The sequence below is a fragment of the Aethalodelphis obliquidens genome, unplaced genomic scaffold (assembly GCF_003676395.1).
Source record: "Aethalodelphis obliquidens isolate GAN/ISIS:26980383/991018 unplaced genomic scaffold, ASM367639v1 scaffold39, whole genome shotgun sequence".
NCBI lineage: Eukaryota > Metazoa > Chordata > Mammalia > Artiodactyla > Delphinidae > Aethalodelphis > Aethalodelphis obliquidens.
The window spans coordinates 8,509,936-8,525,893 of NW_020837983.1; the positions used below are offsets into that span (position 1 = coordinate 8,509,936).

The following is a 15,958-nucleotide window of genomic DNA, read 5'->3' on the forward strand; positions in this document are numbered from 1 at the left end:
GCAACGTTTAGTTGGTCGGGTTTTCTAAGTATAAAATCAAATCATTGGCACCTATTGATATTTCTGTTTCTTCCCTTTCTATAGTTATGACTTGCCTTAATTTTTTCCCTAATCCTCATTGGCAGTGGTTGTAGTACAGTATTACATAGAAACTTGCCGTACTTTTTTTGTACCTTTGTCAACACTTCTCGTGTTATTCCCTCTGTATGTCTTTCTCCAAATGCTTGGATGTGGCCCATGCCTGTCCTATTCAGCTGTCAGAACTGATTCAAATGGTACCTCTGCTGTAGAAAATTCCCTCTGAGCTTCCCAGCTGGAGTAATCTCTCTTTATTCTAAACCAGTGGTTCTCAACCGGAGGCAATTTTGCCCCCCAGGGGAGATTTGACAGTGTTTGAAGTCGTTTTTGGTAGTCATAACTGGGGCAAAGTGTGCTACTGGCATCTACTGGGTAAAGGCCAAAAGGGATGCTGCTGAACACCTTACAACGCATAGGACAGCCCCCTAGGATGAAGAATTATCCAGCCTAAAATGTTAGTAGTGCTGAGGTTGAGAAACCCAGCTCCACACTAAAGGCTCAAGGCATTATGATACATATTATCTTCTGCTTTGAAAAAAATGTGTTTTTGTATATATTTTATCATTGACTGTATTATCTGAAGGCAGGGATTCTGTCTTAATCATCTTTTTATCACAAGGGTTCACGATAATTGGCAAGTTTTCCTTTACATCCATCTGTATTACATCATTAAATACCTTACATTTATTTAAACATTAACCAACCATTAACTATAAAAGATGACATATGTTAGATTAAATGATTTAAAGTTCCCTAAGACTTTTGATAAATGAGAAACATAATGTAGGACCTAGTTGTTTTAATCTATAAAACTCAGGCATTGCTCATTCTTATTTCTAATTCCATACCACCTCCCCAAATGAGTCCATAAACATAGTACGAAAAAAGAGTACAGAAAAATAATATATTTGAATTCACATATGAATGCATTTGGAAAAACATTTTAACCATGAAAATTTGACAATGTTGACTAAAAACTCTACTAGCAGAATCAAACCAAGGAGGAAAAAGAAAAAGTGAAAACTCTTTCAAGACACTAGGCTCAAGGGAAACATGATCAGGGAAACAAATGTTCAACATACCAACACTGGTGTCACATTTAAGCTCAAAATTTTTTAAAAATGATCTTTTTGGAACTGAGTAGACATAGATTTATTTAAAGTTTCTAAAGTATTATACTCATTATCATATGTCAGCAGTAATTCAGACAGGATTTTGTCAAGGAAGAAAATATGAAGCTCTATAATTCTTCTCACTAATGATATTTCCAACTAGAGGTAGAAGATACGATCAATATGTGATGGCTTTGCCATATAGCGGAAATCTTTTACAGCCAGGAAGGCTACTGTGATTTTCCATTAATAGCTGTATTTCTAAATAAAATTTTGAAGATCAACATTCTATGTTACTTTTGGAAAGGGCTAAATAGAAATTAGGCAGTTATTTGGTGCATCTAATTTTTGTATGTGGTTTTCATTTTTATGTAGCACTTTCATACAACAATCTATCAAATATGTCCTATGAAGTGGAATACTCTATTAGGTAACACAGATGTTTTCTTGGATTTTATTATGTTCATAAAAATTTCGTAACATTCATAATAATAATACTGTAAAATAATGATTTGCTGTGGTCAATGGCATGGGCAGAGGGTATGATGAAGGTGCACGTATTTCTTGTCAAAGAGCAGATGGCAGTTACAAGATAGAATAATGTTCGCCTCTAGATGAGACTATATCCATTTCAGTAATGTGTTGCCTGTTTTTAAAACACATATTTTTATTGGATAGGATTATTTATTTCCTCATCAAGCAGTGTTTTAATTACATGAATTAAATAATTACTTACCTAGTAAATCTGAGGCTCTCAAATTTTCTTTCAGAAACATAACAGAAATAATGGCACTACCTAGAAAGAAAATGGCCATTAGTGGTGTTTCCAAATATAAAAACATATATTATGCAATGCCATTTGAAAGGAGTTAAGTAGTCTTAGGCCTGACTAGCTGTGTCCTGGTCAGAGACACCTGGCGGCTGGGGCTGTGAAGATGGCCTCTTGCCCCTCCTGGTTGAGGATTCATGGAAATTGGCGTGGATTACCATGAACCTACGACAGTGACTGGGATAGTGCATGGTATACAGTGAGGGCTTAATAAGAGTTTACTAAATGAATGAATGTAGAGAAAAGGAAGGAAGGAAGGAAGGAAGGAAGAAAGGAAGGAAGGGATGGAAAGGCAGAAAGAGATAGAAGGGAAGGAAAGAAGAAAGGATGAAAAGGAGGAAGTCTTAACTTTAAATATATTCCAAACGGAAACATTATTTCCCATCATCTCCTCCCATAATACCTATTCCAGGGATACCTCTATTGAACACCAGGATCCTAAGACTCCTCCTGGTATCCCCTCTCCTTCACACCACACATCTAACAGGCTACTGGGTCTTTTAAGTCTGGATTTCATTGTCTCTCAAGTCATCCCCTCTTCATTCCCTTGTCATGGTTCAGGTCAGCTTCACCTCAGGCTTAGACCGTTAAAGTAGCTTCCCTCTGGAGCCTCCCATTTCACTACCCCTTCCCCACAGCACTAGGAGTCGTCTTTCCAAAATGGAAATCTAATGTAAAACCACAGCTTTAAAACCTCTTAATGGCTTCTAGCCATCCAGAGACAAAGGCCAAACTACTAAGCATGACATTCAAAGACAGCCGTGATCTTACTCCTGACAATTTCCTTGCCACGTTTGCCCTCGATCTCTTTTATATTCTATGTCCACTCTTACTAAAATAATCGTAATTCCCAGAACCCCTATTGAGTTTCATGCTAAAGGACTTTTATATAAGCTATTCCCTGGGCAACTCTGCCTCCATCCTTTCACCCAACTCTAGACTCGAGCATCACCTCTGGATTCCCCCAGACCGAGTTGACCACTCCACCCATATGTGTGATTACCCCTTATAACATATAACTTTTTTGTTAGACTTAGGATTTTTTTTGCCTGTCTCCTGCAAAAGGTTATCAGTTCCTTTTACTCTGAGATATGCCTGCAAAAGGTTATCAGTTCCTTTTACTCTGAGATATGCCTTTTACTCTGAGATATGCCTTAGTACTCAGCACATAAATAAAAGTGTTGGTGGGATCTCCTGCATTTGCTGACCCTTGTGATGTTGAAGACCCTCTTTCCCATTATTGATGCTACTGAAACCTCAGCCTTACAACTGTGCCATGACCTACTGCTATGGCCTCAGGTGTGTGTGGGGTAAGTTGAATCTGAGCTGTTCCTCTTATGGAGTCATGAGTAGAGGCAAGGGAAGATCCAAGTTTGCAATAATACAAAAACAAAAAACAATTATTTGTATTTTAAATATTTGACAAAAACTATTAGTTGCATTTCTTATTTTTTTTAAAGCAAAAATACAGAAAGGAAAATCATTATAAAATAATCTCATCATCTAGGAAAGAACCACAGTTAATATGTTTGTGTGTTTATGTCCCTCTGGTTGAGATCAAACTGTAAGGCAAAATTTCTTTTCTCAGTTTCCTCAGTTACTGTATTACCATTTGCCATGTCATTAAAAATTCTTCATAGATATAATTTTAATGAATCTGAATTATAATACATTAAATCAGTGAAGCTTGAATGTAACTATATCTGGTGCTCTGGGAATTGATTTAAAACGAAATAAAATCCACGCCAGAACACTCATTCAGGATAAGCTGGAATCCACATATGTTTTTTCCATCTTTTTTTCAACCTAGCTCTCTCTCATTCAAGTTGAGCTATGTCCTTGCAAATTTTTCCTGAGCAGGTTATTTATAGGAATGGGGGCTTCACACAAAATAAACAGAGCATGGGAAATGTCCACCAAGCATGAGTTTATTGTGTGACATGGCTTTAAAACATTAAAGCAATATTTTCTGAAGATAAATTAATGTATAGCCATGTAGCCTGTTACATTAAGAATTGAGTTTGGGACAAGCATAAAAATGTATGATAAATTTCTATTTCAGATTTGGACCAAATAATTCATGGAAACTAATTTCACATGTTAGAGCATTAGAAAAGTATAAAAGTGTATACTAAAGTATAAAAGTATAAAAATCAAGACCTCACTCCCATTACTGACTTCTTGTGTAATTAGGTAAGGAATGTTCCCAAGGGGAGGGAGATAGATTAACAACAAAAAATAGGTGAGGTATCATTACACTAACACATACCAAACGCATTCCATTATAACAATACTTGAACTGACCATTTCACAGCAAAGGATTCCAATAAGAAGGTAGGCATTGCTTACATGGAATAAGGAAATTTTAGAGCTAATAGTAGACAGAGAGATAATCTACTCTAGGTTCTAAACTTTACAATTGGGAAACTGAGGTCCAAGGAAACTGACCCATTCATCTAACAAACATTTATATAACAGCACAGCTGGAACCAGCATGCATATTTCCTCATTCCAGTCCAGAGCTCTTTCTAATACACGACACTCCATTTCTCTCTTGGAGTAAGAAAGGATCATTTTCCTTCTCTTCTTGTTGCTAAGCCACCATCTCATAAATAATTTCACTTTCAGAAGGAAGAGGGAAGAATGTTATGTAGGAGATAATTTCACTGCTGAAAGCAAAAAGGACATGACTGGTAACAATAAAATTGAAATATACCATAAGCATCAAATTGTATCAATTGACATAAAATAGAGTTTTATGAAACATAAATACGCTACCTTTACTTTCTGAAAGAATTTATATGTCTGATGCATTTTTTTAAGTTTTAAGAGAATGTGACTTTCTGCAAAATTTTCAGATAAGAGAATAAGTTTATCTATCAAAGAAACTAATAAAAAAGAACATTCTATTAAGATACATCTACTTATAACTCATTTATCTTGCAAAACAATGTTAAAATGAGAGCTGTGCTGAGAAAAAGACAGTTTCTGAGCAACAGCTAATAACATGACTTCTAAGAACAGAAGTAAATTTTTTAAATGAGAAAAGAGAAATAAACTGAAGTGCTTCCATATATATTTGCAATCAGAGATCTGTCAAACTCAACCCTGTCTAGTTGCTGCTACATCAACAACCATTGCCTAATAAACATGTACAACGGGGGAAAAACGATTACACTTTTATTCCTATAGTAAAATTTAATATTTAAAAATAGAGTATTTCAAGATCAATAGTTCAAAAGCATTAAAACAGAACACACTTGTAACTTATTAAACTATAGTTTACCACTGAGCACTAACTTCAGCACTCAGAGTTTTGTGTACATTTTTGACTACAGGCATATTTGGGCAGAGGTTCGTGAATCCTTTTCCATCCTGGCCTTCACAGGACGTGGGTCTACACAGAGAGTGCTCCCAGACACTGGTCTACACAGCGTGATCCTGGACACTGGAGTTAAATTCGTTACACAGTGAACACGGTGACTCCAGAGGCACTGTGACCACAATGATCATAATGCATTAAAAAAAGAAGGTAAAAGGTAGCATATGAAAGATAACATACCAAAATTCAAACAGTGGTTATGGGGAAAAAAATATAGCAGGGGGACTTCCCTGGCGGTCCAGTGGTAAAGAACCCACCTTTCAGTGCAGGGGACACAGGTTCGATCCCTGGTTGGGTAACTAAGATCCCACATGCCATGGGGCAACTAAGCCCGCGCGCCACAACTACTGAGCTCGCGCGCCTCAACTAGAGAGCCGGTGTGCCACAAATTAGAAAGCCCACACGCCCTGGTGCCCGTGCGCCACAACTAGAGAGAAGCCTGCACACCACAACAAAGAGCCCGAGCCTCGATGAAAGATCCCACGTGCCTCAATGAAGACCCCGCATGCCGCAACTAGACCTGATGCAGCCCGCCCCCCCAAAAGAAAGTAAATAAATAAAATAAATATAAAAAAAAGAAATAAATGATCAATTTAAAAAAAATATAGTAGGAATACTCTGTAAGAGGAAAGGACAAAAAAGTTTTTTCTAGATTTTCTTTGGTTCAAAAGAGTGCGCCCATGGGGCAGTGTATTAAGGTAGTCACTTGGCCTTCATCATAATACTTTATGGTCAGGAGAATCTCAGCAACAATTATAATGGACTGACTCCTACTGGTGAGTCATCTCTACTCTTTTCAGCCATTAAATGTCACTTGGTTTAACAACCAGAATGGAGACGATTTCCTGTCAAGGTTGATGCAAGGAAACTTACACTTGGGCATTCGGATTCGGATTTCTAGATGAAAACAGATAGAGGCCTAGCAAGATCCCCGTGGCTTCAGCTGAACCAGGTCCAGGCATAGGGGAGGTGCCAGTCCCAAGACATGTGCCCTGACGCTGAGCTCCCTAATGCTTCCTGATCTACGTAGGAATAAACCTTCGTTTCTTCTTCATTCACCTCCACTCTGACATCACAAGAGCTGGCTGTAATTATGGAAGAGCTACTTACCTTAATGTGGTCAAGAGTTGGCATATGAGAGTTCAGATAGGATGTACAAACTTGATTTAGATTATCTTCTGTAATAGCTACTAATGGGGATTAGTAAACCAGAAGTTAAGCGTCAACTTTCTATATGTTAGCAATGACACTCAAGGGTAGACTTTTACACGTGAGTTTAGATTTTTGTGTCTGTAGAGTAACAGGTAAATTGGCATTCCTTTTTTCCATTTTCAACATTAAGATATATGTGCACCTTTTACTTAAATTCCCTTTCTCCCCAGATAATAATTTTTTTATTAAAGGTTGAAGAGCACAGAAGAGACTTCAGTAACTATTTAAATGTGTTATGGTATGGCTATTTTTAAACGAGTTTGTTCACATTTATTTACTTCCTTCCATGTTTTACCCTTTTATGACCACCTCTAAAAAGACAAATTTAACCCAAAGTTTTAAAACTCAATTACACCTTACTTAAATGTGATTATGGATATGATATTCTTATCTGATAAAGCTGGAAAGAAAAAAACCTTTGGTCCACAGGTCACAAACTCAAATGCCTCCAGGGGCCAGTTAGGTAATCCTCTAAAGAAGAAAGAATAATGAGGGTGGTGGGCTGTGGCGATGAGGGGCTGTGGAGCGGTGGTGACCTGGCGTACACAAGATTAGTGAAAGGTGGCAGTCAGAATTCAGCCCTAGCCAACTGCAAGTCCAGTGTTACCAAATCTGATACTTTAAGACAAAAATCCAGTTTTTGTGTATCACTATCCAATTTTTAAACATGGGAAATTAATTTGTATTTTTAAAATACATTCTTTGAGCCAAGCAAAACACAACAGTGGCCAGATCTGGTCTACAGGCCACCAGTTTGTAAACTCTGATCTAGTCCGCAAATGAAAATGTCATCAATTTTCCTGCCTGGATATTCAAGTTATTGTTTAACCTCTATGATCTGAAGAGAAAGCAGGGTATATGTTTATAATATAGGAAAGTAGAAGACAAAGTAGTAAAGAAAGCACTCTTTTATAAAAAAAAAGAACCCATGACATGAAAAGAACATATTTATATAATAATGCTACAAACAGATCCTCACATGTAAATATCTGGCTTGTGGTTTCTGACCACTTATAATGGCAACTTTATTGTACTGCTAAAAAGCAAACCACAAAAGCACTTTCATGTCAGTCACAATCAAGCTTCAAACACGTGGACGCGTTGAGTGTGCTCATGGGCTCAATCAACTCTGGCCGTTTTGAGGTACTGACTTCTCCAAAACGACGGTTCCCCGTTAGTTGTACAATTGGAGGGGAAAAGTGTCAATTACAGTGAATTCCACGGAATTAGGATTTGAAAATCTGAGGATGTGACACTTTGAAAAATGTTTCTTTATGGAGAGAAAAGTTGTCCCACCATCCATATTGGCAGGAATGAAAGTGTCCAGTAATTCATGTTAATTAAAAAATAGCTAGAGGGTGTGGAGAAAAAGGAAGCCTCCTACCCTCCTACATTGTTGATGGGAATGTAAATTGGTGCAGCCACTATGGAGAACAGTATGGAGGTTTCTTAAAAACTAAAAATAGAGTTGCCATGTGATCCGGCAATCCCACTCCTGGGCATACTTCCAGACGAAACTATAATTCAAAGAGATACGTGCACACCCATGTTCATAGCAGCACTATTCACAATAGACGAGATGTGGAAGCAACCTAAATGTCCATCAACATGAATGGATAAAGAAGATGTGGTATATATATACAATGGAATATTACTCAGCCATAGAAAGAATGAAATAATGCCATTTGAAGCAACATGGATGGACCTAGAGATTATCAAATTAAGTGAAGTAAATCAGACACAGAAAGACAAATATTATATGTTATCACTTATTTGTGGAATCTAAAAAAAATGATACAAAAGAACTTATTTATAAAACAGAAATAGATTCACAGACATAGAAAACAAACTTGTGGTTACCAAAAGGAATAACAGGGGGCAGGGGGTAGGAGAGATAAATTAGGAGTTCGGGATTAACATGTACACACTACGATATATAAAACAGGTAAACAACAAGGACCTACTGTATAGCACAGGGAACTAGACTTAATATCTTGTATAATGGAAATGAGTCTGAAAAAAATACGTATCTATTATATATATATATAACTAAATCTCTTTGCGGTACACTTGAAATTAACACAACATTGTGAATTAACTATACCTCAATTTTAAAAAGGGAAAAAAATTGCCATTGTCATTTATTGAAGATAATGAAATTGTAGGTAAAGTGCATAATTTCAAATGAGGAAATTGACCTGGATTATGAACAATAATCTTTTCTTTTTTCTTTAATAAATTTATTTATTTATTTACTTTTGGCTGCGTTGGGTCTTCCTTGCTTTCTCTAGTTGCAGCAAGCGGGGCCTACACTTCGTTGTGGTGTGTGGGCTTCTCATAGTGGTGGCTTCTCTTTGTTGTGGAGCACGGGCTCTAGGTGTACGGGCTTCAGTAGTTGTGGCTCGCAGGCTCTAGAGCACAGGCTCAGTAGTTGTGGTGCACGGGCTCTACAGCGCAGGCTCAGTCATTGTGGCACATGGGCTTAGTTGCTCTGCAGCATGTGGGATCTTCCCGGACCAGGGCTCGAACCCATGTCCCCTGCACTGGCAGGCGGATTCTTAACCACTGTGCCACCAGGGAAACCCAATCTTTTCTTTTCTACATTTTTCTTGACGTACATTAGTGATTAAATTGAAAGGAGTCCAAAAAAGTAAAACTACTGTCACTGACAGGATTAACTCTGTATTATAAATGTAATAGTGCATTACATCATCATTAGCAATTTCTTTAGAAATACACTGTGGCGTTCTCAGAAAATAAGGATGGGTGGAAAAGATGTTTCAAATAAAGTTTTTTAGGTTTTAGGAATGCTTTCAGCTGAGAGTGCATGAGCAGACACAAAATGAGAACTTCAGAGATTTATTTCACACATCTTATTTAGGCTGGTTTTGAGACAAATATGCTAAGGCAGACAACCCAGCAAGCCACTGAGAAAAGGGATATTTTCTGCATATTTCCAACATTAAAATAAACGTCCGTGTAAAGTGCCACTATCACAGGCAGCCCGTGAGGTTTAGAGCTCCAATGACTTCATCCAGGCTGGCACCAAGCACAGGGCGCTAAAGGACTGAGAGAATCCACAGCATCGAGGTTTGTGGAACACTACAGGTCACTCGCTCATTGGCCTGTTTATGTTTTCTTTCATTTGTTTCTAATAAAAATCTTGGAGACCAAAGTTTCTGCTTGAGATGACTTCTCTGGAATTCCAAAAGGCCTCACCAGGGCTTTCTGGCTGTGCTATGACCATCATTTAATGGAATACAGACACATTTCAGCTTACAGCTTTATAATGGCACACAGAAATACACGAAACAACGTATATTCCACATCATGAATTTCAATTTGAGCAAAAGCCAGCATGTTAGGGAAAATGAGAGATGGAAAAGACTTACCAGTCATCTGCCTCATTCTCTCAGTGCAGTCAGCTTTCCAGCCTTAATTCAAATTAGCCTAGTCACAGGGTGACTACTTCTCTTAGGAAATTATTCCAGGGCCAAGGAGACCTCACTGCTATTAATTTTATCATTCCATATAAAATTCCAAGTGTTTGATCTCATATAATTCATCTCAAATTTAACCTACTTATTACTCACTTCTATTCATCTGGGCAGTAATTAAGTAAAATAACAAGGTTGTATGTTTCATACAGTACCTGGCAAGGTGGACGCTCATTCAATATTAGTTTCTTATCTTTAACTATTTCTAAACTGTTGCCTGAATTTAACTTGGAAAAAGGTGATATATTCTCTGAACTCTTTTCTAATTACTTTAAATCAATATACTCAGAGGTATAGAACTGAAAAATGTCCATCACATTTGTTTTGTTTTGTTTTGTTTTATAAATTTATTTATTTATTTTTGACTGTGTTGGATCTTCGTTGCTGCGTGTGGGCTTTCTCTAGTTGCAGTGAGCAGGGGCTGCTCTTCGTTGCGGTGCATGGGCTTCTCATTGCTGTGGCTTCTTTTGTTGTGGATCATGGGCTCTAGGCACGTGGGCTTCAGTAGTTGTGGCAGGTGGGCTCAGTAGTTGTGGCTCAAGGGCTTAGCTGCTCTGCGACATGTGGGATCTTCCCGGACCGGGGCTTGAACCTATGTGCCCTGCATTGGCAGGCAGATTCTTAACCACTGCGCCACCAGGGAAGTCCTCTATTACGTTTTATTTCTCCCACCCTCCCTGCCGCTGCAACAATCTCCCTTCATATCCCATTCCTTTGCCACCCCTAGCCAAGTCAGTTTTATGCTGAGAAAGGTCTACCACGAACCTCCTTTAATTTTTTGTGGCTTCAACTCTTTGGACTGTTGATAACTTTATTATTTTTAATCATCTCAATGCTGACGCATAGCACAGATCACAGTCATGGCGATGAACAGAAAAACGAAAACATTAAATGTAAAGTCATGCTTTGTAGATACACAAATAATATAACTCGACCCCCCAAAGGACAAGCTTAATAAACCTTTAAATATTTACAGGAGTGAGTATTCACAAGTTGTTTGCAATGAAATGTTTAGCCATTGTGCTTCACTGGGAATTGAAATCTTTTAAACAACACCCTAGAACAGAACAGAACGCTTCTCGTCCAGCATCCTAGAACAGAGCATCCCAGAATGCCCAATCCTCATTTTATCATAATTCAAATTCAAACCAATTCTGTGAGGCTGTATTGTGTGATTTCCTGCACCACGCTCTCCTGAAAAGAGCAGACAGCAGGCACACACAGTCACCAGTCTCCTGGGTCTCAGCTGAATGGCCAGAATGCATTAAATAGGTCATTGTGAACATGATGAGAGTTGCCAAAGGGGACGTATAGGGTCAAGGCTGCTACATGCAGTCGAGCAGGTTGTGCACTGCACAAATACACTACACCTGAGGGGGCATCACCCACATGTCAGATCTTGGTGACTTGTATATTTCTCAGGACAATTTTCTGACAGATGGCACCAGAGTGTCCTGCTCTAATGAAATTATTGTATTATTATAATTTGCAGACAGAAAGACTGAAATAGAGTATCATGAGAAAGGATGCCTTTTTCTAATTCACAAAAAGGCACCAAATAGCTGAGCAGAGGACCCGTGTAGGGGGGAGAGAATAAGCCTGTTTAATTTAGTGTAGAAGCCCAGAAAGGCCTCCTGGGGAAGTGGGACAGGAAAGATTAGCAGTAGTTTAAAATTTTATTACAAACTCCTCAGAATATCCAACTTATTTCTTTTTATTGGATTTCTGGTATAATAACTAGTTTCTCAGAAAACACTTTCTCAAATTGCAGTTAGACCTGAAAGCCTCTCTGAAGTTAATTAGCAAGTGAAAAAAAGTGCTTTGAAGCCAGAGCAAGAAGACAGAAAGTTGCACGCATGTCTCAGACTGCTATGTTTTTCCTTGGACAAATTTCTGTGTCTGTTTTTTAAATGTATTTGGTATTGTTAGGTTATTTGGAAATTTTGGTATTTTCCAACACGTTTTGGTGGGGAATTTGTGGAGAAGTCAAAGGGTAAATGCTGCTTAATGGCTGAACAAATGAGCTGTGAAAAGCCCACATTTCTGCTCCCTGAGAATTAATTACTGCATGGATAAGAACAATAAAAAGCATTTCTTGAAGTGGTTCATCCATTTTAGATAATTTAACCACCAGTCACCTTCAGGGGCATGGAAGTAAACTCTGTTATAAAGAATAAAGTACTGGACTTCCCTGGTGGCGCAGTGGTTAAGAATCCGCCTGCCAATGCAGGGCACATGGGTTCGAGCCCTGGCCCAGGAAGATCCTACATGCTGCAGAGCAACTAAGCCCATGCGCCACAACTGCTGAGCCTGCGCTCTAGAGCCCATGAGGCACAACTACTGAAGGCCGCGTGCCTAGAACCCGAGCTCCCCAAGAAGAGAAGCCACCGCACTGAGAAGCCCGTGCACCGCAACAAAGGGGAGCCCCCGTTCGCCGCAACTAGAGAAAGTCTTCGCGCAGCAATGAAGACCCAACGCGGCCAAAAATAAATAAATTAAATAAATAAATTCAAAAAAAGAATAACGTAATTTGTTTCTTTTTAATAATTATTATAAATCACAGTGACAATGGCTAGTTGTCACTGCACTATGTATCCAACACTGCACTATGTATCCTACACCGTTCTTAAGTGTTTGTGTTTACTCAATTCTTCCCCATGACAACTTCTGAGGTAAGAACTATTTGTATCCCCACTTTACAGATTAGGGAGCTGAGGCATATTCCCATTTAAATAACTTGCCCAAGGTCGCAGAGCTTTCCAGGGGCAGAGCTGAGATCTGAAGGCTGGCAGTGTGGTCCTAGAGCTTTGCGCTCTCCACCATTCTACTGCCCTGTAGAAGAGTATCCACCCGAGGCTTTAGACGAAATTGAAAAACCATCTCTTAAGCTTTCTTAATTAATGGAAAAACAAACACAAGTCAAAATCTAGAATTAATCATACTACCAGCATATAACCAGCATTTTAGTCAGAATAAGCTTTTGCCCTATCATTCACTGAGGAAGCCCTTCAGTGAGAAAAAGAGGGTGAAAATATAAGGTGATACAAGGATACAAGGGCTCTGATCCTCTTTCTCCAAAAGCTGGACCCAGGCTTGGGAATTCAGATCTGCCTATACACCAGGATCACTCCCCATTATCCACCCCCCACTGCAGGCACTGGCCAGCTATCTACCCTGTTTGAGTCTCTAGGATGCCGTGACTGCTTGTGAGCATTGCTTGAAGGGCAAAACTGTTGTCCCTTGAGATACTTCTTATAAAGGCACCTTGTGGACAATAGGTTTGGGAAAGCTGGCTTACTGCATCTGCCTCTGAAAGACTGACAGCATGCCTGGGCCCATCCCAGGGCCTCAAGAAGTCCTCCACTAACAAAACCTGTGTCACATTTTAAATCCAATATTGTGGAAACCTGTTTGCTTACAGAATTCTTTGTTTCTTAGAACACCTATGAAACCATCAGTAAAACTAGTGCTTGAGAAATGCTGTCTCCAGGTAAGCATGTCAGTGTAGAGCAGCAGGCCACACAGATAGAGGGAAAGAAAGAATAGAAAGGAAGATGGTTCCAGGCAGGAACGTGGGTAGAGTGAGAACTGAAATATCCATGGTGCTTACTGTAGTGCTAGTCCTAAAAAAAAAAAAAGACAAAAAAAAAAAAATCTGTTCCACTGAAGTGTACAAAGGGAGGAGGAATTTTGATTATGTAAGACAAAACAGTGGGACTGACAATATTAGCAGCCTGGATGTAGTGAGAAGGTGACTCACACAATTTATCCTTACTTCTGGAGAGGAGAAAAGGAACACAGTGTGTTGGTATGAACCAGGCTGCCCAAGGAGAATGAGGAAAATGGAAGAAAGTTCCTTAACTCAGACTCAAGAGCTAAAACTTTTAAAAAACTGTTCTGGACTTCAGTTTTCTTCCTTTCTTATTTTTTTTCCTTTTCAAAATTTGAAAGCCAGAAAAGAATATGCAATCCCTCATGCAACACTGCAACAGACATTATCTTTAAAAAAAAAAAATTCAAAGAAAGGTTTGATTTCTTTCTTGAAGCTCCCAAGAAATCATAGGGAAAATAAAATTTCTAGCTCAGTAACGTGTAGACACTCTTCTGCCTCATCTGTAGACATAGCCGTAAGATAACGTATTTATTAAAAATACTGTCCCTTTTGCTTCAAGTTTTCTAGAGTTTCTAGAATCTTCATGAAGAATTATAAAAGTGGTAGGGGGTTGTTCTGGGGAAAATTCTCAATCACCAGCATCCCTCACCCTCCCACAGCATTGCACAGTGACCTAAATTCAGTGCAAGAGTGCTGTGAGAATGTTATGTATGAGCATATATTACTGTTTGCAAAGATTGTAAAGCAGGAAACAATTTATGTTTGAGGCTATAAGTTTACTTCTTGGAATCATTTTAAATGGGCAGAGAGGGAGGTTGCTAAAAATGTTCTAAAGTTGAAACATTAATCCAGGCTAGGAGCAGACAAAGAAAAATGATCTGTAGCATTGAGAAAAGCCCATCTCCAAGTTTGAAGGTGGGTGGACTGCCCCCTCCCCTCAGGGAGTTTGGGGAGGACAGGTCACTGTCCAAGGGGAAGGTGGTTAAACTTAAAACTTCCCGTTATTAATGAGAGTTTCGAGCAAGATATGCCAAAATGAGCAGCTTCACAGGCGTCTTCATTGAAGGTCTATGAGGAGTATCAAGGCTGGCCCTTCATCTCTGGCAATTTCCGAATTCTCACTTCAGGTCCCAAGAGGTCTGGCTAATATTTCATTTCTGTGAGATCGCTGATCTTTATAATAAATCTAGCACATCCCCCTTTCTTTGTGTTAGTTGGAATGGCTCTTTTCTTCTCATTCCCAGAAAAAAGTTTTCCCAGGACTGGGGGACTAGAGATAAATGGAGAATTTCAGTACAATGTGGCTCACACACTCAACCCTCCCCCCCCTCCCAGGCATCTGTTTGATCTGCACGGACACTTTTGTCTTTGGACATTGCATAGAAACTGAGCATGAAGCAGAATAAGAAACGAAACTAAAGATCACCTCTAAACAGATACTCACTGTGAAAAATAATACAACATTTTCAGAACAACTGGGGCCTGTAGAGGTCCCAAGGTGACAATGTAACAATACCTTTTATCTATTATTTCTCAAATTTTGAGAAGAAAAAGACATCCAGAATGTCCATGTACGTGGTATGTGCAGTAGTAAATAGAAGATAAGATATCCTCAAATTGCTGATTTTATCTAAATGTTAAAAATGTCAAATGAAAAAAAAAAAAGAAAAAAAAAGTCAAATGATTACATAAATTGTGTGCCTATTCAGAGTAGGGTGATTTTAACTGAACAATTTCTTGAAAGCCAAAAGTGTTCTTTGCTAACTATTCTACTATTGTACATCATGAAAGTATTTTAAATAAGATATTTTAAATTATTAAGAAGGGGAAACTACTTTCAAAATGAAATAAAATTCTCTTTGAGTATACATTATTTCAGTTTAAGCTATGCTTTTTTTTTAAGACTATCATATAATTTTTAGGAGAAATATTACAATTGGGATATGTGGGTGCACATTATGCTTGATCTAGTTGCTACCAGACAATAGCCATCAACTTGTTTCTATTTCAATGAAGATTCCAAATTCACAGAAACATAGAAACATGCTGTTTCCATAGCAGCAGATAAAGGGTGAAACTCAAAAGAGTTTATTGATTTTAACATGGCTTAGAGATTTTGTTCTCTTTTTTAGCAGTAATTTTTGCTTGTTTTTTTAGTCTTTACCAACATCTCATATTTTCTTTTCTAAATGTATTTAGTAAGTCATACAAATTTTGAAAGTAGGATAATTGTGA

At 38.4% G+C, this 15,958-nt stretch overlaps 1 protein-coding gene across 2 annotated transcripts in view; it reads right to left on the reverse strand.

Moving 5' to 3' along the window:
- Positions 1-15,958, reverse strand: part of NIPAL2 (NIPA like domain containing 2) — a 74,368-nt gene that overhangs the window by 35,164 nt on the left and 23,246 nt on the right. For both annotated transcript variants that reach the window (XM_027131490.1, XM_027131489.1), the window contains exon 4: positions 1,927-1,986. In XM_027131490.1, coding sequence (XP_026987291.1) covers positions 1,927-1,986 — 60 coding nt within the window. The remainder of the gene's footprint in view (positions 1-1,926; positions 1,987-15,958) is intronic.